We start from the raw sequence: 25,918 nt of genomic DNA, 5'->3' as shown, positions 1-25,918 counted from the left end.
TTTAAAAAAAAAAAAAGAATTAAATGTAAGATCTGAACATAGGAAAAAAGCTCCTGGACACAGGTCCTGACAATGATTTTTCAGATACAACACCTAAACCACAAGGCAACAAAATCCAAAATAAACAGGGAGGACTACATCAAACTAAACTAAAAAGCTTCTGCACAGAAAAAAAACAACAAAATGAAAAGGCAACCTATGGAATAGGAGAAAATATTTGCACATCATATATCTGATAAAGGGTTAATAGCCAAAATCTATAAAGAACTCAATAACAAAACCACAAGTAATCCAATTAAAAAGTAACCTAATTAAAAATCCAATTAAAAATTTTTAAAAATTCAATAAAAAGCCAGTTTCCAACGATATTCAAATGGCCGACAGGTACATGAAAAGATATTCAACATCACTAACTATTACGGAAATTTAAATCAAAACCACAATGAGGTATCACTGCATGTCTATTAAAATGGGTATGATCAAAAAGAAAAGAAATCACGTGTTGCCATGGATGTGGAAAATGGGGAACCTTGGGTGCTGTTGATGGGCATGTGAACTCGTGCAGCCACTCTAGAAAACAGTATGGCGTTTCCTCAAAAAACTAAACATGGAATTACCTTATGACCCAGGAATTCCACTTGTGGGAACGAAAACCCCAGGAAACAGACGCCCTGCCAGAGAAGTATCTGCACCCCGTGTTCACTACAGCATTATTTACAACGGCCAAGATACGGAAACAACCTAAGTGTCCATCGACGGGCAAACAGAGAACGATAACACGGTATGTAGACACAAGAGAATTCTATTCAGCCATTGAATGAAAATCGTGCCATTTGCGACATGAATGGGCCTTGAGGACACCGTGCTAAGTGAAACAAGTCAGACAAAGACAAATGCTGTATGTCGCACATATATGTGGAATCTAAAAACAAGGAAATCAGATCTGTGGTTGCCAGAGGTGGCCGTGGGAGGTGGGAGGAGGAACAGTCAGAAGCTACAATCTTTCAGTTGTAAGTATGGAGGGCGTAACGTACGACATGATGACTCCAGTTAACACTGCAAGATGGCAGAGGTGAACAGTGCCGAGAGCGTAAATCTAGAAGTTCTCATCACAAGGAAAAAAACATTTTTACCTTTTTTTTTGGTATCTTTATGAGATGACAGATGTTAACTAAACTTATTGTGGTAATCATCTTGCAATATATGTAAGTCAAATCATGGTGCTATACACCTTAAGCTTATACAGTTCTGTATGTCAATTACATCTCAATAAAATCAAAAGGAAAAAAGAACTCTGAAGGAAAACAAGGCAGTGGCTACAATGCCGGGACAGTGGTAATCTCTGTGACAGAGGGACACAGGAAGGAGCAACTGCACAGGAGCATCAGGGAACGCTGAGATGCTGCCAACGGTCTATTTCTTGACCTGGGCAGTGGTGATGCCATCACTCTGAAATAATTCATTGAGCCGTCCATTTTTGTGTTTTCCATTTTATTTTATTTTTTAATGTTTAAGATACACAAAATTTTTAAAACCAACTGAATGGAAAAGTCAGTTGAATCCACACTATAATTCACAGTCTCTCTCAATAATGGAAGTATACAAACTCAGTATGGTTAGAACCTGAACAACCCTGTCAACCAATCTGGCATTTCTAGAACATTCCACTCAACTGCTGAATACACTTCTTTTCAAATACACATGGGACGTCTACCAAGACAGACTATACGCAGGGCCTAAGACAATTCCCAATAAAAGTTAAAGGTTTATAATCATTTAGAATATGTTCTCTGGGGGCGTCTGGGTGGCTCAGAGGGTGAAGTGTCTGCCTTCAGCTCAGGTCATGATCCCAGGGTCCTTGGGATGGAGCCGAGAACAGCGAGGAGTCTGCTTCTCCCTCTCCCTCTGCCCCTCCCTGCCCCAGCTCATGCTCTCTCCCTCCCTAATAAATCCTTAAAAAATAATAATAATTAAGAAAAGAATATGTTCTCTGACTATAACAGAATTAATTATAAACCAATAATAGGTATCTGGAAAATCCCCAAATGTTTGAAAATTAAACACACATCCAAGTAATCAATGGGTCAAAGAAGAAATCACAAGGAAATGAAGTATTCTGAACTAGGCCAGGCCATGTTTGGGAGGGGTAAGGGGTGGAGGTGGGGTGGGAGGTGGAAGTGGGGGGTGGGGAAAGGCAGGGGAGGAGAGGCAGCAGAGGTGAGGAGGCGGTGAGGGAGGAGGTGGTGAAGCCAGAGGCAGGGGGAGAGGGAAGCCAGGGGAAGAGGGAAGGGAAGGCAGCAGGGTGGTAAGTTGGAACTGAGGAGGTAGTCCAGAGGTGGACAGTAGTAAACAGTAAAAAAGGAAAAAAAGAAAATATCCTGGACTTTATTAAAATGAAAACATAACATATTAAAATTTGTGAGATGCAACTAGTCATGCTCAGAAGGAAATTTACAGTATTAAACTATATTAGAAAAAAAAGACCTAAAATCAATTATTTAAGCTCCTACCTTAAAAAGCTAGAAGAGTTAAGTTAAACCCAAAGTAAATGTAAGGAAAGAAATAATAAAGGTAAGAAAAGAAACCAATTAAATTAAAGAAAAAAGACAATCAATAGTGAAAAGCAATGAAACTGAAGCATGGTTTCCTATAAAATGTAACACATCATAAAAGTGCACATACACAAAAAACATACTGTAATGATTTACCAGAGTGAACAACTTGTAAGTACCATCTGATCAAGAAGTGGGACAGGGGCCCGGGGTGGCTCAGCCGGTAAACTATCCGACTCTTGATTTCGCCTCAGGTCATGATCTCAGGGTCGTGGGATCGAGCCCCATGTCAGGCTCTGAACTGAGCATGGAGCCTGCTTGAGATTCTCACTTTCTCTCCTTCTGCCCCTCACCATCCACTCAAGCTCTCTCAAAAAAAAAAAAAAAAGAAAAAGAAAAAAGAAAAACAAATAGGACGACCAGCACCCAGAGTCCCCCTCCACATTGTGTCCCTCATCTATCACTAACCTCTCCGTACCTCAAAAAGTCATCACTATCCTAACTTTATGCAAATAACGTCCTAGTTTTCATTATAATTTTACCACCTAAGAATGCATCTTTAGTCTAGAGTTGGGTTTTACCTGTTTTTTAAACTTACATGACAATACAGTATATATTACATGTGTTTCTTGGCCATTCATATACTTTTGTTAAATGTCTGTTCAAATCTTTTCAACTAGTTTGTCTTTGAAATAATCAATAAAATCATAAACCCCAAACCAGACTGACCAAAATAAAGCAAGGAGACACAAATTACCAGTATCAACAGAGAAAGAACAGTCCTAAGTGTAAATCTTGGAACATTAAAAGAATACAGAAGTATTATGAACAACTTTATACTAATTTGACTACCCAGTTTATGCAAGGACTAAACTGGTCTGCAGGAATACTCCAAAATAAAAGCATTTGACATTTCTTACCTTCAAAAATCTTCAAAACAGGCCCTGTTATCCCCACATCACTGGAAAGAGAGGACTACATATCAATTTAGCTCAAAAACAACTTTAAGTGCTTACAATGCATGCTCATACTACGAATGCAAAATAAGGACATGGTCTTTTCTTGTTTACAATCTTCATTTAGTGACTCCTGGGAAGACAAACATGAATAAGAGACAATACCAGATTTATTAACATCATAATTCTATCATTTATTGGAAAAGGAAACAAAAAGCAAAACAGGAAAAATTAAGAACAGTTTTATGATGTCTTGGGGGGAAAAACAGTTTAATTGCCAGCAAAATTCTTTCTCTTTGAAATGCATCAGTAAAAAGAAAACATTTGTTGTATGAAATAGAATCTCAAGGTAGGAAAAGGAGCACACAAGAATATATTTTTGGATATAAAAAACTCAGTTATGCAATCACCAGCATTCAAAATTAGCTGAATATCTCTATACAATTACAAAAATTGATTCATGTTTTAACAAAGTGTTTTAAAAGCTCATCATATAAGAACAGGCACAATGTTCTGAAGGCATGTAAATTCTCCATGGGCTTTTGAACATCTTTATCCCCAACTTCACAATCGGAATTTACAAAAGCAGCAGCAGAACAGAGTGGAGAGGATTTTACATTTTTCCTCTCCTTGTTCAAAGTGGCTATGTCAAGCAAACATAATGAAAAAGGCAAAATAAACACTTCTCATGGCAGAAAGACCACAAAACTGAATGTAAACTATGCTTCTTCTTTAGGATATTTTAGAAATACAAGATTCGCTTGTGCTTAGAATAAGGCTCATTACCGGCAGTGTGGAAGTTCGACAGACAGAGAACAGCACTCTGTCCAGGTACCAGTCTTCATTTGGTCGTTACGATACCTCACAAAGACGTGAGGCCCAGGCAGCCCACTTGTATCAGGGAATGTCTGTGATATATTGGGGTTTCTGTACTATTTATTACACGTAGTAACATTAGCTTGTTGTAAACAGGAACCTCAGCATGAGCTCTTTATTACAATGCTGTGGCCTGACTTTTCATTTCAAATAGCCACGTGTGGTCCACAAGACGATACAGCACCTGCCTACAAACTCAACCGCCTCTGCTTTGGGCTCACCCCACCCAGAGAACAAGTTCTGTGCGTTTCTAAGCCCATTATCAGCCTATGGGCTCCTGTTAGGAAGAATGGAATTTTATGTGGTCAATGTAGTTAGCAAAGGCTGGGCTGCTGCCGTTTGCCTCGCTGGGCTCTGCTCACAAGCTCCAGTGTGAGATCTCCACCCGAGGTTCCTGAGGCCTTTCCTTGCAACAGAAACCCGAGCAACCCACAACAAAGCTTAGGTGTACCAGGGACTTGGGAGTGTCACCTACGCCTTTGGGGTAGAACTGGAAATAGCCCAAAATGGAACGAAACAGCTTATCTTGAGGGAACTGGGATCAAATAAACTGCACAACGCTTTTTCTCTTTACTTGACTGAAAATGCTGAAGACGTCAGAATTTCATAAAATTCATAAACTATGAATTAGAAGGTACTTTAAAGTCACATGATTTAACCTCCCAACTGTTTAAATAAGAATTTCCAAAAAATCAAAAATTCTAAATCTAAATTCTTTTGTTAATATCTTATCAAGAATTTCAGATATAAATCTGTATTTAACTTCAGTTGCAGGTCTATTAGCTTTTTAAAAACTGCTATCTGCAAAAAACTACAGCACCCCTTAAAACATCCCCCCAAAATCTTAAATTTTAAAATAAAAAAACTACACCAAAAATTGAGCAAACATGGATTTTTTTTCATTTATCTGCTGAAAATGAAGGCCAAGGATGGGTTGTGCATTTTTAACTAGGCTGTAATCCTGCAGCTGACTCCAGTCAGACGTCTGAGGGAAGAGAAGGTAAGGCAGGCCTGGTGTGGGCTGCCCCACAGAAAAGGGAATGCACAGCCACAGGCTGAGTTCAGTTTCCTAACTCACTCCCCCAGTGTCACACTGCCACACTGGTCCGTCTCCCGGAGCTGTCAAAAGCGGAAGCAGCCAAACCAGTATCTCCCACAGCCGTTTTTCCTAAGTATGCCCCACTTCTTTATCATCTTTCCCAATGCAAGTATCCAAAAGAAATTTATTTAGATGCACTTCATGATTTTATTTCCTGCTCCCTGAGCACATCCTAATTAGGGTGGGAAGGAGGTGGCAGTCGGGGGACATCAAAGTCCCCATACAAGAATCATGGAGCACTGAGATCATCAACCCAGTGGAAATGCTCCACGGGGGATGGTGCCCCACCTTCCCAGCGAACCTCCAGCTGGGCCTGGGCAGCAGCGGCCAGGGGCAGGGCCGCACACAGGATCTGGAAGCCAGAGTTGCCCGTGAGCACAGTCGGCAGAAGGGGAACCTCCTAGGTAGTGAGATGGGTGGCAGGGAGTCACACAGCAGGCCCTGAGGGCCGGGAGACAGCTGTCTGGGCCTGGGGAGTAGCGCAGTGCCCAACACGGCACCCACAGAGGGAAGAGTGCTTGGGGCACTGCTCACATGCAGTTGGGGGCACCCCCTCACCTCCGGGGAGCACAGTGCAGTGCAAGAGTCGCCTGAATGATTCCCTTCATTCCAAAAATGCAAAAATGCAACGACCTCTCCTTTCCCCAGCAGTGAACAGGCAGCAGGAGGGGGCTGCAGGAAACCAAGACCACTGCCAGCCTGCCAGCGGCAGGGTCTGAACCCTAATTCCCCACTCTCTTGCCCACAAGGGTCCTTGCAACCGGGGCTGTTGCCTGGTAACAGCTTCCAGCGGATTTAACATGGATTTCTTCCTCCCAACGTGTGGCAGGCAAAAACAAGTACGGAACACCAAAGGGCGAGGTGGCAGAGGGGAAATGCACAAGTCCGGAAGGTTCTGAACGGCAGGTCATCCAAAAGCTGTTCTCAGTGTCCTGCCTGGAGCTGTCTGTGCAAACTGGCCAGAGGCCCCGCGTTAGGGCAAAGCAGGCGCTTTAACGTGAGAACCACCGCCCTCTACTGGTGAGATCTGGAGGGACCCCTACCCTCTCTGAGGCTGCGCCTTCTCTTGAGTAAGGGAAACAGGATGACCAGCTGCAAAGTCACCGTGGAGACCATGCCTGGCCACTCCGCTGTGCTGGACACATAATGGCAAATGCATACTTTTTAGAGAAGTTAATGGTCAGAGACATTCACCTGCCACCTTCAAAGGTCATCGGTTACTGCTGGGACCTAGGAATAATGCCTTCCTTTTACTGAGTATCACCAGGCTACGCACCTGACACACAGCTCACCCATGGACAATGATCCAGCAGGAACTGCTATCTCTGTTGTTTTTAGACGGAGCAGCCAGAGCTTAAGTAGCTTGTTCAACCTGACACCAGTGTGTGACCGAGCCACAGCTCACACCCAGAACCGTGCGCCGTCGAAGCCCACATCCGGTACTATGCCACACAGCCCTGCTGACATCTCAAAAGGCACCCCGACCTCATGTCCCACAAAGTCAAGTCCACACATGGCAAAGGGCCAGAGGGATCAGCCTTCTAGTTACTCCAGGCTGGCTGGAGCTCATAGAGACAGGCTAGCCTCACGTCAGCTCTTACGAGAGGAAACGATGGACACTCCTGACCTCCTTTGGGCCCCTTCCTAGAGCGCTTCTAATTTCTGAGCTATCTCCTAGGGGCGCCTCAAATGTGAAAGAACTCCGCACAACCCAGAGGGTAGCACATAATTTCCTTCCTGGCTGATGGGCGGCAGATTAGGAACCTCAGGATAAGCCTGGGTGCCCTCCGTAACCTAGAGAGGACCCGGTGAGACTGCCTCCTCACTGTGGCCCTATCGGACCTGCTCACTGCTCCCCCGCTCAGAGGAAAAGGCTAGCCGGTGCAAGGTCTCAGCTGCAACAGGAGAAAGCATGTAACAACTGGCCACAAGCAAGGAGACGACACGTGGACCACAGCCTTTGGTCTGGAGGTTCCACGCAAGAACCCAAGTGGACCAGCTAAACCTGGGGAAAGAACAGAAAGGCAACCCCAGAGAGATTTCACTTGTGGGCTTGCTTGAGAGGCCCCGCAATGCCAAGACCTCTGGCAATCAAGATAGGGCATTTATGCTGGTCAGGCAGCAAGGACGAGCTACAAGGGCACACAAACGAACGATGGAGATCCTACAGAACCAGGAGGAAGCATCCCAAAAGGGAAACTGGGCAGGAGACAGTGCAGTGACATAGAGAGACTGGGGCCAGAAAAGGCACAGGCTCGGCTGATGTGAACAAGCAGAACAGTTAGAAGCGGCGCCCCCAGAGCCACCCTGAGAAACACGGGGGCACAGAGGGGACTGAAGCTGGGGCGCCCCAGCTCTGGACCTAGTTCTGCACCAACCATGGCTTTGGGGGAATCTGCTAACCTCTCTGGGCCTGATGTCCTTTGCCCAGGGAAACAACCATCACCGCTTCGTCACAAGGCTCTCATAAGGACCAGACAGGGTCCTGGGCACCCAGCACCGTGTGTGGTGAGACAGGGGTGCGATGGAAGTTCCCTACCGTCCACTGCGTCCAGCCCCAGTGTTTGCAGCTTGGGCTCAAGGGCAAACACTGTTTAAAGGTCACCGGGCAGGCGGGCCTCCTTCCTGCAGGCCCCACAGCGGGGCTCTGTCTTCCCACCCACTCTCCCCTGGCCCCGTTCCAGGGGAGAACGGAAAATAGAATCAGTTTAAAAGCAACATTTAAATAACGAAGAAAAAAAAAGAGCAGAAAGCAAGACTTTTCACCTCCTGTCAGCTCTGCGCAAAAGCAAACCGTGTCTGTTCTGTCAACGCCCTGTCCCCAGTCTAGTTCCAGGAAGTCATGAGGAAAGCTACGTGGAGGGGGAGAAAGAAAGAAAACCCCAAGACAAGAAGAGTGTGCACTGAATGTCAGAAGATCCATTCCATCGTCAGGTGTGCGATCAGAAGAACAACAAAGCCAACGTTCAGATTTAAAAACAACACATATCAACAAACAGTGCTCCTTTTCCACGTCACTCCACGACCAGGCTCTCCACGGGCTTGTGTGCAGGTGTCAGGGGGGCAGACCCCAGAGCAGAAGCATGTCCACGCTGGCTGAGGCAAGGGGTGGTGGTCTCCATGCTGACGGCAAGTCCACAAAGTCCCCGTTGACCCCTAAACTCTGACCCTTATGGCCATACCCCTGCCAGCTCTGATGGGGCCGCCTGTCGTCACCTGGGCAGCACTGGCTCCTGAGGCTGACCTGCGGCTGCTTAACAAGGTCTTTATTTAGGAGATTTCAGTGGAACACCATCTAAAGAGGAAACAGGTGCATGAGGAATAGCCTACCCCGTAAGATACAGAACCCACCTCTCGTACTGTGCTACAGACATTTGGGTTTGGAAACACAACACTGCCTCCAAAAGCAGCCCTCAAACGTTCAGATCACAAGGAACACATTGCTGCAAGAGAAAAGGCACGCGTCTGTAAGACAGAGGTTTAGAAGGTATTTACAAAACTGTCCACCAGCTTCCGTCCACGGCGCCTTCCAAAGCCTTGCACAACTGACCGTGTGCTATGCAAGACAGACAGCAAAACACTTCTTCACAGCATCCCTAGGAGGAAAACACACAAACATCAATGGGAGATCATCACCCCAAAGGCCCCTGTAGATTTCCTGGGCACAGAGTAGCATCCTATGGAGCAGAGAGCACCCAGACTGTGGGGTCGACCCACCTGGCATCAAACATCAGTTTCAACATTAGTACTCTTGTGGGCAAGTGATTTGTCTTACTGAGTTCCAAATTCCCCATCTGCAAAAGGGGATGTCCCACTTACCCTAAAGACCAATTGCAGAAATTAATACAGTGAATAAAGTAAGTATCAAATAACTGGTACCAAAAGGAAGAGACCAGAAGAGAGCAGAGGTTATCAGAAACCAAGAACAGAGGACTAGGCACTTGAATGTCAACCAGAATCACCAGATGCACCGGAAACATGAGATCCAGTCGTCACTCGGGCCTTTCTTCACCCTAAGTGAACAGCAAGAACTTGCTAAGGGACAGCTTGCAGGAGCTCCCAAGCACAGGGGACTCTCTCAAGTGACTGAGTACTTCTTAACCCACTGTGTTAGGCCTGTCCCAGGCGCTTACCCCCTAGAATTCACTGTACAGCATGCAAGGAAAGAGTGGGTGCTCAATCACCATCCCACCCAAGCAAGCACGGCCATCTGAGGCACCACGTGCGGCTGCTACGAGGGCTTCCCACCCCTACTCTGTCCCTCTGCTCTCAGCTGCACTTGCGCCAAGGATGGGGGTGGGGGGGGTCACGGAGGGAGGGAGAGATAAGGGAATGCGTTTGCATGAGCAGGCACGGTGCTTTAACAGTAAGATAATTCTAGAGCAGCATTTTTTTTTAAAGATTTTTTTTTAATTTATTCATTCATTCATTTATTTATTTATTTGACAGAGAGAGCGAGCACAAGTAGGCAGAGTGGCAGGCAGAGGGAGAAGGAGGAGACTCCCTGCTGAGCAGGGAGCCCTATGTGGGGCTCGATCCCAGGACCCTGGGATCATGACCTGAGCCGAAGGCAGACACCTAACCGACTGAGCCACCCAGGCGCCCCTAGAGCAGAATTTCTTAAGATACGCTCTACCCTGTAGTCCCAGGAGATGCTCTGCACAAGAAGGAGCTTTACGGCCAAATAAGATCCCTCGGGGCAGCTAACAACACTCATATCGAAGGACCTTGAAAAAGCTGTGTAACAAGGAACCCATCTAATTTTGCTTAACCCCTTCCCTAACTTATTTGACCATGGAAGCCTGTTCTACTGTGTAACCACTATTCCTGTGGAACACTGTGGGAAAGGCGTAAGCTCTATAAATGCCAATCCAGGTCAAGTCTGCAGCCCTGAAGAAGGGCACCAAGCAAGCCTGGCTTCATGGGTCGGAGACATGTGCAGTTTCACTGGGCCCCATACGTCAAAGGTTCCACATCTCGTTTAATGCTCTGTGATTACCATCTCGAAATTCTCTATCCTTTTTTAACAAGGAGCCCCCATTTACATTTTGCACTGGGCCCTGAAAATTATGGCACTGGTCCTGGCATGATGATACATTCAAATTGCTGGCAAACTGATAAATAGATCACTGGATGCTCAGGGATGATACGTTCTGGCTTATCTCACATAAAAACCTAGTTTCCCAAGACAGCTCTACCCATGCTCTTCTCAGACTAGCCACCATCCCCCAAACTGGCTGGGTCAGCAGAGTATTTCCCAGCTGTTATCCCCCTAGAACCTATTCCCAAGCCACACAGCCGCCTTTTTGTTGATGGGCTTGTGACCTTCTCATCTGACACTCCCCAGCATCTTCACATCACTGTCGGCAGCAGAGACTAAGGCACAAGCCTGCTCCTCCTCCCCAGCTCCCGTGCAATTTTTCATTTTCTCAATACAGCTAAAGAAAAGCTTTTTAGCTAACAGGTATGACACAGATGTAATTAAACCACTGCCAGTTTTAAAACACGGCCAGTTTTCAGAGGCCCATCACTGAAAGTGCCAACTAAAGGAGGTGTGGAGGCCGGAAGGGGCCTCTGGGGATGACCTGGCCCAGCCCACTCTCCTTATCCCTGAGTCCTCTCAGGCCATAGGCGTCTAGCGAGCTGCCCAAGGTCACACTGCTAATTAGGAAACCCTGGTCCTCTGAGTCCTGGCCCTGCTGACTTTCCCTTCATAAACTCTTCTGGAACATTCTCATCAATGGGACAAAGAAAACAAGCATGAGCTTGGATCCCTCCACCTCCTCCTCAGGGATACTAAAGTGATACCCACCTTTAAGAAGATCTCTGCAAAGCCACAAGTTCACAGAGTCATGACGAGCACATATGCACTACATATCACAGGAGAATGATCCGCCACCAGAACTGGCGGTCCTGGGCCAAAGCCCATCATCCCTGTACCACAGGGGAGGGGGTGGACAGGACCCTCAGCTTACTAATCCATAAAATAGGTATAGGACATTTACCTATTTGTCTGAAAGAATTTTAATAAAGATAAAATAACATGTGCTCTCTGAAAGCACTCGAAACGAAAGGCCCTTTGCAACCACACCATCATCCCCAAGTGACAGAAGTCACGGTCCTAAACACAAGTTAGTCTTACCTTGCATAGGGTATGAAGGAAAGGCTATACCTGCAATGAAAACAAAGAGATGAAATCAATGGAGGCAATCGCTGGAAGGAATGGGCCCTGAGCTGTGAGGCACCTACCCTGATGGGCCCAGACCCTCTCCTTCCTCAGCGTGGAGGGTACACACACACACATGCACACTTGCACACACACGTGAACACACACACACCATGTCACACGTACGGGGGTGGGGGGAGTGTCATCAATGGCCAGAAGAAGGGCAAAAGGCCCATGTGGTGGTAACCCTGTCACCTCAGCCTCACAGGGTCAGCAGATCCCACACATTGGGATGGCACAGAGCCCCATTCTGAAACGACACCAGGTAAAACCCAGATCGGCTATCCCCTAATATTTTACAAATCCTCAACAGAATGTAACTCCTATCCGACTGGGATAATTTTCTGCTCTGCTCCTATTAATTTTAAAAGAAAAGAAAACAGAACAGAAAGAAAAAAAACCCACTACCAACTACACTATGGCTAAAAATATAAGCAAGCTAGGATTCTTCGAGAACCCAAGCCCAAGATATCTTGGGGGTCCCGGTTGGCTCAGGCCCCTCACCCAATGGAGGCCCATGCAGGGAGGAGGCCACAACCCTAAAGGACCAGCCCTGAGAAAAACACAAGTCGGTGCTGGAGGGGAGACTGCCATTTGCTCGAGCCCCTATGAATGCTGAACCTCTGAAAACTGCCTTCAAATTCAGTCTATAGGAAAAAAAAAAAAAAAAAAAGGCATGTACATGTGGGTACCAATTCCATCCCGTGGGGAAGAAGAACGAAATATAAATATAAGCCATCAAACCAGGCCTTGTGGTACCTATTCCCAGAACATGTGCGTCATTAAGATCAGGCCATCATTCCTCTTACATTCCCCATGCGCAGAAACTCCCTTGTGAACACCGTAAATGCCAAAAAGCATTTGGGAAGTGTGTTTATTCAAAAGTCCAAAACGACGAGAGGGAGCGATGGGCGCTCAGCCTGCAGCCTCAAGCCCCATTTCTACCACACAGGGGTACAGCTGATCCTCGGGGGCTTTAAAACTTGCGGTCCTCTCTCCTCTGCACTAGAGACAACATTTTTTTTCCGAAGCAGATGAGCACATCTGTCTCATCCCTTCACCAAGTCTGGAAGGACGGCAGCAACATCTCAGAAGCCGTCGACTGCATGCCTGCCAGCACCGCTCTCACTCTGACGCTGGGCCGGTCTGGAAAGGCCGGGAACCGACAGCCCCATCCCCCCCACCCCCCCCCAGTAACAAGGTCTCCAGCGCCCTCTCACTCGGCGTGGCTCTTGAGCTACAATTCCGTGGTCTTGCCAACGGCCTGCAGCGCACCTGCCCATCTGCTGCCCACGGCCACGTGGTGTCGTTTCGTCACTCACTGTCCCTCATCTCCGGCTGACAATCCCCTCTCTGGGCTTGGGCTAAATCATCCATCCCCTCACAAATGCAGCTCATCGCTTCTTACCCCTCGCCTGCCTTCAACATCTGACTCACAAGCCTCTTTCTACCAGGCCCCGTAACACGTCACTGTCCTGCTCCTACTGGACAGAAGTGACTGAATACCATTTATAACATCTCAAAATCAACCATGAGCCCCGCAAAAAGGAAACACTGCCGCAGGCAAACAGCCTCCCCAACCACCCAAGACCACGATGCCGTCTATCGGCTTGGGGCTGAGGCCACAGACTTCCGCTCTGGAGTCTGACTTCACTCACATCGTGGAGAATTCTTAAACTGAGAAGTTTCTATGTTTTTCTATCCTCCTACCCACACCACGTGGGATCTGATCTCCTTCAGCTGCATTAGTCACACGGCGACGTGGGAGAAGACTATTTAAAACATCACTTACCACGTCAGGGCCAAGGACTGCAAGACGCAGAAGATGAGCGCGAGCCCCTTGTTATGCCACTGCAAGAAAAAGGGGTGGTCACAGCGCTGTCTGTGACAAGAGGCACAAGCCAAAAAGGTTCAAGAAAATTAAAACACATGCTTACCCAGAAGGCAGAACACAGGGTAAGTGCAAAACACAACTAGAGAGAGAGGAAAAACATTAATTGATACAGTGACAACATGGAGAAAAAGGCTTCGCCATTCCTGGCGAACTTGCAATACTTTTCTCAATGCAGTAACCAGATGCTGTGATGGTCACAGCAACCAAAGGTACCCTTCCTCTCGGAAGCACTGGACCCACGCGAGCACCGTGTTCGGTAGAAGAGTTAAAATCCCGATGAAATGAAACCGGCCAATAAGAACGGATGTAGATGAAAAAGAAATGGATCCTCTTCGACTTTCAAATTTTCCCAAATTCTCTGCCCGGAAAACAAAATCACATCTCTGGTCCACCCCTCGCCCCTCCATCTTTTCATTCAAACACACTAAAGTAGGTCGAACGCACGGCTCTGTATTTGAACCCCTGCCAAAAACACCTGTGTCTGGAGCAGAAAACGCAAGCAGGGACGAAGGGTAACGTGAGACATCGGGCGATCGGCTATTTGTTTACATGTCACCTAACACTTCCCCGGAGCCCTTTCTTAGAAAGTTCTTTCTACAAGAGAGATGTCCAGACCATCTACACCCAGGGCTGGCCAAGAACAATGGCACTCGAGCTGCCGGTCATGCCCGTCCTCTCTGTCCTTCTGTAACGTAACTACTCAATAAACACGGCCCAAGTATGTTCTCCGTGGCCAGCATTGGGCCAGTGCTCTGAAAGGACATGCAATCGACAGCAAACACAGACCGGGCCTTAGAGAACTCACCTATTTGAACAAATGACATGGACAGAAATGAAACTAAAAATAGAAGCGCACTGATCAAGTCCCAAATGTTGCAAATAAAGGTAATTTTAACAGAAGGCCAGCGAATGTGGTCTGGAATGATTCTAACGGTCACACAGAAGACAGCAGCTCAGAGGAGGAAGGGGCATTTGAATCAACGGGACAGGATGATGTGATTAGCTGAACGTACTGCTGTCCGAGCAGGGAACAGAGGTGAGGGGCCATGAGGACAGCAGACCCGCATCAGAAATTCGGATGAAAACAAACACAATGGCAGTCAGATAATGCTCCGGGAAGAGCGCGCTCGCTCCAGGAGACCAGCTGCCCACTCCAGAGAGCGAGCCCATGCTTCTGAGTCCTTCCCTCCAAGCTCCGCCTGTGTGTGGCTTCTCCGGTCACCAGCGGGACCTCACGCACATCAGTTTGGCTACTGTGACCAGCCCGCTGGGAGTGTGGAGCCGGCAGAACCCGAACACCAGCTGAAACACCAGGGGGTAACGACCAGACGCAGAACTCCCCCTCTGCCACGGTGTTTCCAGGCATCGGGGGCAAGTCAAGACGAAAGGAAAAAGAAAAGAGGGTTTTAGGCTGAAGACGAAGAAAACTGCACACAGCAGAAACAAGAAGTCCCGTTTCCCAAGTGCGGCTAAAAGGCAGGCCTTACCAGCACCATGACAGTTGCAATCAGACGCGTCGGCTCGAACATTCGCTTCAGCTGCTTCATCGGCCCCATGAGGAAGACAGTGCTGAGAGGCAAACATACACAAGCCATTCAGACCAGACCAGACCGGCCCCGGGCACGGCCTGCCGCCTCTCCATCGCCTCCCCACGATCACCCACGGGGATCACAGCAGTGATGGCAGCTGACATCGGAGAAGTTCTTGCTACCTGCCAACTGCTGTGCCTACGGGCCTTCTCACTTAATCCTCCAACAACCTGTGGGGCTGACGACAGGAATCGTCATGGTTCCTCTGCAGATGAGGAAACCGAAGCCCCGAAGGGTCTGTTACCTGTCCGGGACTCCCCAGCTCCTCCGGCTCTGGTGCATGGAGGTCTGACTCTAGAACCACATTCAGAACCACCAGCTTAGAGGACCCCTCTCTCTGAGGTGCTACGTTGCCTCCTTAACAGTCTACCCACGGAGGGGCGCCCGGGTGGCTCAGTCGGTTAAGCCTCTGCCTTAGGCTCAGGTCACGATCGCAGGGTCCTGGGATCGAGCCCCACATCTGGCTCCCTCCTCAACGGGGAGCCTGGCTTCTCCCTCTCCCTCTGCCTGCCGCTCCCCCTGCTTGTGCACTCTCTCTCTGACAAATGAATAAATAAAATCTCAAAAAAAAAAAAAATCTACCCATGGAAATAAACAAATCAAAGACGCAGATAATTTTAAAAAGAAAAACTGACACCTGACAAGTTTAGGTTGCTGATATTAAAAAGGAGAGCACTTCCCTTTCTGTCATAGTCTCCAGAGAATAATTCTACTGATCGTATCATCTACGATTTGTTCAGTGTTTGCTAAATGCCAGACAGGACATACCTGACCTCATTCCATCGCTCAGCAGCTCTAAGGTAGGTGTTATTACACTTTATTTCAGAGATGAGAAAATGAAGCTCAGAAAGGTTAATTTACTTATCCACAATCACACAGCTAGGAACTTAAACAGCCAGCATTCAAACCCACATGTACTGGATCCAACGCTCCGAAAGACATCCCTCGTGCACTTTCAGTGTGAATGGAACTTGAGAGGGGGCTGTGAGAGACAGTAACCCAAGCAGACCCTCACGCCGAACCCACGGGTTAGGTCTGTCATGTCTCTAGATTACTAGAGAAATGCCCCATGTGGCATCACCCCAGCAGTAGCCTGCAACAGCCAGGGTTTTAACATTAGCTACGAGGTGTTTGGCAAAAACAGAAATTTAAAAAATAAGTCTCTCTCTCTTTAAAGTACCATTAAGTTTCTACCTGAATTCATGGCCACACTCTTAGCCAACACTGAACAAGAAGCAAGAACCAAGGCTGGCCTTAAAAATTAAATGCAGCATATACACCGAAATATAACAGATTATAGAGGCTCCTGGGTGGCTTGGTGGGTTAAGCGTCTACCTTCAGCTCAGGTCATGATCTCAGGGTCCTGGGATCGAGCCCCACATCAGGCTCCCTGCTCAGCGGGGAGTCTGCTTCTCCCTCTGCCTGCCACTGCCCCTGCTTGTACTCCCCCTCCCTCCTTCCCTCTGTCAAATAAATAAATAAAATCTTTTAAAAAGAATAAAAGATTACAGGTAAAGCCATAAGCTCCTAGACACACCCTGGAAATAATCATTTGCTCCGTTTATCACTTCTGAAGGCAGTGCTATGAAGAGTCGATCCTATCAGGGTTTGTGAAATAGTTCTCCCGAACTAACCAACACACTCCTATATTTATGCTCTATTTACAGACTCGGCATTAACCCTACACTGCCTGCCCAAAGCAAAACCCTCCAAAAGTTAGTATTTGAGAGGCTTTAGAGGCAAAATGAGACATCTCTGAGAGCCAGCATTTTACTATCATAAGCATTCAAAAATTAAGTGTTTAGAAGGTAGCCAGAGTTGTGTACTCAGTCACTGGGTTAACATTTCCAGCCAAAAACAGAGTCAGGTTGTGGGACAATCAGGGACAGGTGAGGCAGAGGTAGAGCCCTTGTCAGGTGGCTCAGAGACCTGTAACAAGTCAGAGTCCCATATGAAAGAAGAGGTCATTGATTCTGGGTGGGGGTGGGAAGAGGTAATGAGGAGACATTTCATAGGAGTGGTGACTTTTGAGCCAAGTCCTGACAAATAAGCAAGAATTCACCAAAATGAGGGGGGGTAGGACACCAAGAGGGAGATACAGATGCGGAGCATTCTAGGCAGAGAAATCAGCCCCAGAAGAGGCACAAAGACGTTTGGGGAAATGCAAAGGCAGCTTGGCTGAGGAGTGGAACTGAGTAAAGCCACATCACGAAGGACCTCTCCTGCACGCACGCACCTGTGGCGGAAATGAGGCACTGCTAAAGAGAGTGAGCCAGGGCTGTAACCGAATGGCTACAGCTCTGTAGAAACTGGCCTGGAGGGACACGAAGGAGACAGAGAAGCCAGCAGAGGAATGCTGTAGCAGTTCAGATGGAAGGGATATGAGCCAGGGCTAAGAGCAGCTCACGTACAGCCATCTCTAGAAAGTCCTCCTGGCCCCCTGGGTCAGATCAGGCAGCTGGCCCTCCCTTACCAAGCACCTTTTTCCCCATGCCCTGTTATGTTATCAGTTCCCGTGTCTGTCTGCCTGGCCCACCAGTGAGCTCCACCACGCAGGAACCAAACCACACTCATGAGCACTCAGAGCCCAGCCCAGGGTGTGATCAAGGCTTAGTCATTGAGCACGTTGAGTCCATCAGTCAGTCAGGGACAGGAAGGGGTCAGCACCAAGCCATGGTGAGTAATAACAGGGGCCAGGACTTGGACACCTAGGACTCTGAGGCCACTGACTGAGCTACAAGAGAAGGGGGAGGGAGAGGAAAGGTCACAGAGTTCAGGCTCCGGGGGCCATGTAGGCAGAAGTCAGGCCAGCACTCCCAGCTGGGAGCAAGACTGCTGCTGTCAGCACACGGTGTGGCTGAAGCGTGAACTGCACTTGACCTGGGCCATCTGTGCACCTGCAGCATGCAAAACGGGCTGCCCACATCTGGGAGGCACTCCGTTAGCTGCCCGGCGCTCATGAGCCAAATGCCAGGTCTGAGATGGTCCTACACTGGCAGAAGAACACGTCTTGCCAGCAGCCTCCGGCCAGGCGAGCCCTTCTAAAATCCCCACTCAGTCTCCGGCAGCAGCAGGCCAGGGTGCAGAGAGGGTGCCGCTGTCAAGCCTGAAAAAATCATTCAACCACTGCGTGCCATGGTCCCCTCATATATAAAATCACAACGGTAACTTTATCCCAGGAGATTTCAAAAATAAACTAAGATAGGGGCCCCTGGGTGGCTCAGTTGGTTAAGTGTCTGCCTTTGGCTCAGGTCATGATCTCAGGGTCCTGGGATCAAGCCCCCATGCTGGGCTCCCTGCTCAGTGAGAAGTCTGTTTCTCCCTCTCCCTCTGCCCTTCCCCCCATGCTCTGTCTCTGTCTCTCACTCTCTCAAATAAACAAATAAAATCTTTAAAAAAATAAAAATTAAAAAAAATAGACTAAGATATAAAAATACTGGGGTGCCTGGGTGGCTCAGTCAATTAAATGTCCAATTCTTGACTTTGGTCATGATCTCAGGGTTGTGGGATCAAGCCCTGTGTTAGGCTCTGCACTCACCCCGAGGCTGCTTGTCTCCCCCCCCCACCCCTCACTCGCCCCCTCTCTCTCTCAAATAAATTATTTATTATTTACTTATTTATTTGAGAGAGAGTGCGTGTACAAGCAAGGGGAGGGGCAGAGGGAGAGAGAGAAAGCAGACTCCCTGCTGAATGGGCAGCCTGCCACAGGGCTCGATCCCAAGACCCCGAGATCACGACCTGAGCCAAGGTTAGACGCTTAACTGACTGAGCCACCGAGGCACCCCAATAAATAAAATCTTAAAAAAAAAGAGAGATACTAAAATATTTTGAAGTGATAGAATATGGATGGGATGTATATATTTTTTTGGATATGATATATTTTAACTACCTGTTTTCTCAACAAATCCTTAAAACTATTAAGGCATCCTCCTTCACCTCCCTCAAGCACAACCTACACCCATTTTCCCATCTAGTGACTGGCTACGGTTAAATTAAACAAAAAAAACAAAAAACAACTGTTACCTCCCAATTGATGCGATGTTACCAAAGGTATAAAACACTGCGAAGAGGTATAGTCCCTTCCTGGGCACCCAGAGCAGGAGAGTTCCCTGGAAGATAAAGCACAGGGAGTCTGCACGGGGAGGAAGCCCTCCTGCCACAGTCACACAGCCAAGACCAGTCCCCTCCCGCCCTCCTCAGCACCTCCCTTTCATCTCTCTCTCATCCATGCATGTCATGAAGAGCAAAAGAGAAAAGGAGGTGGACAAAAGGAGAAAGACAGAGGTTAGGAGGACAGGGTGGGGAAGAGACAGGGTGGGGGAGGGCAGGACAGCTTACCAGCAGCGAGCAGACAATTCCAGTAGCAAAACACGCGATGAAGCCCTTTATTCTGGTACCCCAGCTTAAAGAAGATGCCTCAACAACCTGAAATTTTTAAAAAACGGATTACACACATGTATATATGCACGTTTGAGCACCAAAAACAAGGGAAGCACGTCATTAGACTGAGTGTGAGTCTGTCCTGCGGAAGGCACGAACTAAAAATCCGACTCACTCGTAGCTGCAGGAACCCTCCTGAGTCACGGAACCCGGCTCCTTATCCACCCACGGATCTCGTCTCCGGCAGCCGAGAAGAGGTTACCGAGCCTCCAGGTGAGCATCCCCAGAGGTGGCAACTCTCCGCCTGCAGCACAAACCATTTCGCACACAGCACGGCAAGGCGGCAGACCCCGGAGTAGCCAAGCCCTTACCACAGCCCGGGCCGGACAAGCACAAGCGGAAAGGCACGAGCTCCGCCAGGCAGGGGCCCAGGAAACGGGGGCCAGTCGGGGGCCAGCCCTCAGGGGGCCGTCTCCACCGGGCACCGTCTCCTACATCGACCAGCCCAACTCGGCAGTAGCTACTCCCGCCCGCATCTCTGAGCGCCCAAAGGACTGAAGCTCCCATCTGGGTCAGGCGCTCAGCTCCATCTATTCAGGCCCTGCTTCCGGGCGCTGGCATCAGCCAAGTCACGCAAGCGTGAGACAAATCACCCGACTCTCTGCTACCTAATTACTCCTCCCAAGAGTAAAGCTCCGAGGACGCCAAGATTTGCAAATACAACTCTGCTCAAACAGGGGAGCCTGCAAATAGCTCCCAAGGGCTTCTCCCCCATGTCAAAGAGGACAGCCCAGAACTTACGCCAGAGACCTTCCTAGTCCGTCCACGTCATGAAAGGGGCCACAGCTGTTCCCAGCTGGAGACAGGCAGCTGCCAGTGAGATCAAAGGTCCTGCCTCCTGCCCAACCAACCCAGGGTATTCACACCAGGCTCACCTTGTGTGGCCAGCACCGTCTCCCTCCAGCAGCGGGGGAAAGCTGCCAGTAACAGTTCCGCCCCCTGATGAAGAAAGGTGGTGGCAGAAGCTGCAACGGCCACTGGATTGGCAACTCCTTCAGCAATGACTGCTCCCAGCTCAGGGACCTGTTTTCAGCCCTGTCTCCGAACTTCCTGTTAAACCAGAAGCCTGGAGAGAAGGACCAGCGGCTCTCCCAGGTGTGGCCAGCATTGCTACAGAATGGCTTAATTTCCATTCAGGAGAAAGGCAGTATTCAGGGCAGGTTATCAAAAGGATTTTCCTCCTACCGCATATATTCACACATTCATTTATTTATTTATTTTATTTTAGAGGGGAAGAGACTCTTAAGCAGGCTCCACACCCAGCACAGAGCCCAGCATGGGACTTGATCTCACAACCCTGTGATCATGACCTGAGCCGAAATCAAGAATGGGACACTTAACCGACTGAGCCACCCACGCACCCCTGTTCACACATATATAAAGTGGGCTCATGACACTGCAGTCCCCCACCGCACACACAGCACTTGCAGAAACACCGGGCACCATGTGGCACTGCACAGAATGGCGCCATCAGGGCTGGTAACACGCAGCGGGAACAGGGTGTCAGGACCTGACAGATGGACCACCTGGTTCCACGCTAAGGAAAACCCCACCTCCCAAATGAGTCACGCGACGCTCTGTTACCAAGCTGCACGGGCAGCCCCGACAATTGGGTCAGCCTCCTGCGAACATGTTCAAGCTCCCCCCAAGAAGAAATCAAAAGACACCACTCTTCCTACTCAGGCAAGAAACAAAGAACTTACTTTGCCAGGTAGGAAAAAAGAAGTGAGCACGCAGGGAGAAAAGCGAGGTAGCAGAACCGGACTGGACTCGTGGCTTGAGCACTGTGTGGCATCAACAGGGATGCCTTAAGAGATTCAACCTTTTTTTTTTTTTTTAAAGAGGATAACCCATAAGGTTAAGTGTCAAGTGTGAGCTGGCCCTGGCATTTAGAGAACCAAATGGAACGGTGACGTTCCAGCTCTCATAAAAATCAAACTCACGGACAGGAGGAAGCAGTTCTTTCTGGTTTCTTCCTTCAGAAAGGAAAGTGACACGCTGGTTCTACAAGTCTCTCAAGCTGAATTTCCACCCAAATGTCACCCTGTTTGGCAAAAGGGGGGGAGGGGGGTGGATAACTTTCCATCACTGTGTCTTCCCAGTCTGTGTCAGTGCACTTCTTTTACACTCTTGGTCACACCAAGAGGAAACTACTGTTCCACTGCTTCTAACCGGACTCAGTGAAAGCGAAGCCCTTCTTTTTGCCAATTTATAAAAAAGAACTCAGTTCACAGAAAACGGCTTTCTAAATTCATGGCTGCTGGAAACTGTGCTGGGGCACTTTCTGGAAATTAGAGTAGCTAAAATAGTACCTGGATAGAACTTACAGGCGATCTGCACACAAGCTGTCTCATTGGCGGTTAGGAACAAAGGTCCCTTTGACTCTGGGATGTGGAGAGAAGAAAGGTTCTCGCCAAGATGAAGTAAAGCTAAGAATTGTTTGAGGAAACAGGACTGGTAACCAGAAGAAGGTGAGAAAGGGATACTGCTCCATACCTGTGCTTTCAAACCAGTACCTAACTCATTCCTTCCTCATCCCTGGAATCCTCTATGAAAAAAATAAAACCTATACTTTAAGAAAGAAGCCCACTAAAACTAAAGGTTGAAGGCATACTTACGAAGGTGAGGTATCAATTAAAAACCTCGTCACGAGGCTATTGGTGATTAGGCAATGCCTCGTAGTTTTTATACCTAGTTTCATACGTAGGAGAAACAGAACTAGTCATGCTTTTATTGTTTACATTAAAAGAATAAAAATTTGAAAAGCACTCACTTATGGTGACCTCTGACAACCTAATTAATTTAATTTGAAGAGCCCATAAGGCCACATAGTCCAACTTACCACACAAAACAGAAATTTCAGCACACAATTCTCCAGCTTTGCCAGCTTCAAAGCCATGGGAAATGTGAGGCGATCAAGTCAATACCAACAATTTAAAGGAGGCCCAAATTTGTAAAGAGCCAAAACAATCCTGAAAATGAATTCAGCCAGCTACAAGATGTTTCCCAGGAGTCTGGGACTCAGGAAATGGCATACAATGAGGTATGAAAACAGGAATCTCACGCTCACAAAGAGGAAACGGACAACACTACTTCAGAACAAGAGAGCAGCACCTACTCTTTTTAAAACAGACTTAGGACGTGGCTGAGCTTACAACACTTTAAAGCCCTTCGCTGTGTCCAATGCAGGCATGCACCATTTTAGGTCAGAACAAACTAAACATTTACATCTTCAATCTACATTAATCATTCACTCTTAAGGGTCTGCTTCATGATTATTTTCTAAATATATATCTGCATCATCTTGCTGTCAGCATTCCTCTCCCAAGAGTCTTCAGGATGATAAAGTGTCCCCCTCTTGAACCCTAGCTGCTCGTAAAAGCGTGATGACAGTCCACAGGGCATAATGCTTTTAGATACACATGACGGTCAACTACCCGAGTTTTCTTAGGCGGGGTCTGGAGTTTCACTTGACAGTTCGTAACAGAACCCAGAAATCAGAAACAAAAAATTCATGAAATTACTCCTGAGCCTTGACCAATTAATAAAGGCAACCAATTAAAAAGAAGCCACAGAGTTGTTTTGAAATGTCATAAATAAATAAACAAACAAACCCCAAATCCTACAATACTCAATTCCAACTCCTATGGTGTTGCTTCTTCAAAGTGAGGGTTCAGAGAGTAAGCATGACAGTTCTGAGATTTCACGGAGGGGGTGGAGGCTTCAGTATCAACAAAACGCATTAAAACAATCAGCAAACGCAAAAGTGGGTGAAAGCAGCATGCGGAGAACCAACCACGAGAGACACTGATGAAAGAAGGAAAACGTGGGTTTTGAGTTGAAAGAAGCTGTATCCTCTTGGTCAACACCCTCACTTTACAGCTGGGGAAACTGAGGCCCCATGGAATACACACCAAAAAGTAAAATGTTATTTTGTCATCCAGAAAGGAAAACAAAACCAAAAGCGAAAAAAGCACTCGAAGTAGGAAATGAACATTCCGTGTGGCTCTCGAACCCAGGGCCCGAGTGCCCAGATTCCAGCTCGACCCAGCCTCTCGAGTGAACCAGTCACACAGACACACGACGTCCTGGATGTCCGCAGCGTCTACGGGCAGACTGGGGGCTCGGAGAAGCGAGAGTGGGCCCTGCCCTCCAGGAGCTCACGGTTCCGCGGTGGAGACGCGTCACAACGACGACAGGTGCCCAAGGTCGGGTGGGAGGGTCACACGGACAACTCAGCCCCGCCGCAGGGGCGCAGCTGGCAGGGGAAGCTGCGGGCCCGGCGCCAGGCCCAGGCCACCGACCCGACGCGGGCTCCCTCCGCCAGGCTCTCGGGGCCCGCCCTGCCCTGCCTGCCCGGCCGGTCCGGCCACGGAGCCCGGGGAGGCCGGCGGGGCTGGGGGGACCGCCCGGGACGGCGCCTGCCCTCGCGGGCGTTCCCGGGTTTCTGCTCCGGCGCCGCCCTCTCGAGTGGGCCGCTGGGGCCGGGAGGGCTGAGGGCGCGCCGGGCAACAGAGCACGCCAAGGCCGGCCGCCCGGGGCCGAGGGCCCGGCGCGGCACCTGTGGCGGCGCGGGGAGCGCGGGGTCGGAGCGCAGCCCGCCGCGGCGACGGAGCGCAGCCCGCCGCGGCGACGACGCACGAGGGCGGCGCCGCTTTCCAGGAAAGCCTGGAAGTCCCGCCCGGTTCGCAGCGGCCCGCAGCAGGCGCGCTCACCTCGGCCAGGCCGCCCCGGTCCTCGGTGTCCTGGCCGCTCAGCACCTTCTTCAGCTTGTCCATCCCGGACCCGGGCCGCACGACGCAGCCCAGCTCGGCCGCCTGTTGCGCTCGCGGCGTCGTCGGCTCTTCCGGGTGCCGGGCCCGCCGCCGCCGCCTGCCAACCACGGCGCGCCCCGCCCACGTACCTGCCCACCTGGCGGCCGTCCGCGCACGCGCCCCGCTGCTTTCGCTGGCCGGGGGGCGGGGCCGGGGCGGGGCCGGGGGGGGCGGGGCCGGGGGGCGGGGGCGGGACGCCCTGGGGGCGCTGGGGTTAGGGTCCGCCCAGCATTGCTCTGCGGCCGGGCCTCCCTCCCGCGCCCGGGTCGAAGCCGGACCCGCCCCCCTCCCCGCCCTTCTGAGATCGGTCCACAAACGCTGCGTACGTACCAGGCGCAGTTGTGCTTTTGTTAATGTTGCCACATAGCGTGTCCTGGATGGAACTTATTCCAGGTGGTCTCAAGTGAAACGATTTTTTTAAAAGCACTTGTAACTTCAGTCTAGACCAAGCCACTGTGATCCCAATTGAAAATGCTTCTAGAGGTATGATTTGGGCAAAAGCTTGAGGAAAGGGTTGAACTTGGGTGAGGGAGTGGGGCAGGGTACAGCAGCCTGCTGGGCTCCAGCGCTAGTGATTCCCTGTTGGAGAATCCGTGTAGCCCGCGTAACCCCCAGGACAGGCCCGCAGACGGCACACAGGCTCGCATCTCACGGCTGCCTGGGGAATGTCTGGAAAGCTCCCTTCAAGACTAGATGGCTCAGAAAAGCAAATCCACAGTGAGGTTGTCCGGCGCACACACTGGAGAATCTCCTCGCTGCCTCCCCACCACCCCGCCACCGCCAAGAACACTTGTGAAAGAGTAGGAATGTGTGTCTGGGTGGAGGGAATTCAGATGTTACCAAGAACTTGGGCCTGTTGGGAATTACAGATCAACCAGGCAAAGGGATTTTGCACAGTACCCTATTCAAGTCAGATGACTGTAATTACAACCCTTATGTGCTTTCATCCTCATGGATACCGAAACGTGCTCAGGCGTAATTTTAGTTTGCATCTCAGATCTCCAGGAACAGATGCTGTTGTGTTTTCCCTGTTGGCTCCTTATCCCCTTGTTCCACTCAGGTAAATTCCTACCCGTCCTTCAAGACCCCTCAAATACCAAGACACGGTGGAAAGTTCGTCCCTTGTGAAGTTAGGAAGAACTAGGAATTGCAGCTATAGAACCATCACTTACCAGCTATGTGGCATTGAACAACCTACTTTCTGGCCCTCAATTTTCTCACCAGTAAAATGGACATCAATGAGGACCTCTGAAAGTTTCTGTGGGAAGTACAGGTGACAGTATGCGAGGAGAGCCTGTAAGGTGGCAGGCATTCTGTGGCATCTATGGAAGCTAGGATTAGTCTGCCATCTCCTCTGAAGCCTCCTCCAGCCCAGTCCACACTGATAGGGCAGTTGCTCCTTCCTCTGTGCTCCCACAGCATTTTAAAACCCCACTGTTACCATTATTCATGTCCAAGTCTGTCCTCCATAC

General features: G+C 49.1%; 1 protein-coding gene across 8 annotated transcripts; it reads right to left on the bottom strand.

Annotated features, from left to right (window-relative positions):
* Window positions 1-3,681: 3,681 nt before the first annotated feature.
* On the bottom strand, window positions 3,682-24,526 carry SFT2D2 (SFT2 domain containing 2). 8 transcript variants are annotated; one of them, XR_005836357.1, is made up of 10 exons: window positions 24,348-24,518; window positions 19,531-19,617; window positions 19,216-19,301; window positions 15,091-15,172; window positions 13,647-13,682; window positions 13,502-13,560; window positions 11,626-11,655; window positions 9,446-9,496; window positions 8,979-9,079; window positions 3,682-8,778 (listed from the first exon to the last, which is right to left on the bottom strand). XR_005836357.1 is itself a non-coding variant. In XM_040636180.1 (9 exons), the coding sequence occupies exons 1-9, from the start codon at window positions 24,408-24,410 to the stop codon at window positions 9,040-9,042; spliced, it is 534 nt and encodes a 177-aa protein (XP_040492114.1). In that variant the 5' UTR covers window positions 24,411-24,516; the 3' UTR covers window positions 3,682-9,039. The 8 variants fall into 8 exon arrangements, 4 of the variants coding, with proteins under 4 accessions (XP_040492114.1, XP_040492115.1, XP_040492116.1 ...); XR_005836359.1 differs by having other exon boundaries at window positions 9,363-9,496; window positions 24,348-24,516; XR_005836358.1 differs by having other exon boundaries at window positions 3,682-9,079; window positions 9,363-9,496; window positions 24,348-24,516.
* Window positions 24,527-25,918: the final 1,392 nt, after the last annotated feature.

The sequence above is a fragment of the Ursus maritimus genome, unplaced genomic scaffold (genome assembly GCF_017311325.1).
Source record: "Ursus maritimus isolate PB19 unplaced genomic scaffold, ASM1731132v1 scaffold_2, whole genome shotgun sequence".
Taxonomy (NCBI): Eukaryota; Metazoa; Chordata; class Mammalia; order Carnivora; family Ursidae; genus Ursus; species Ursus maritimus.
Note: the sequence above shows the minus strand (reverse complement) of the source record. Positions and strands in the feature narration are given on the sequence as shown.

Excerpts from the sequence above, each read along its gene's own strand:
- SFT2D2 (XM_040636180.1), bottom strand. The coding sequence starts at position 24,410 with ATGGACAAGCTGAAGAAGGTGCTGAGCGGCCAGGACACCGAGGACCGG. Across the intron at positions 13,683-15,090 it reads TTGCAACTGTCATGGTGCTG|TTGTGTTTTGCACTTACCCT; the intron begins GTAAGGCCTGCC and ends CTCTCTCTCTAG. Across the intron at positions 13,561-13,646 it reads CCCTGTGTTCTGCCTTCTGG|TGGCATAACAAGGGGCTCGC; the intron begins GTAAGCATGTGT and ends TTTTTCTTGCAG.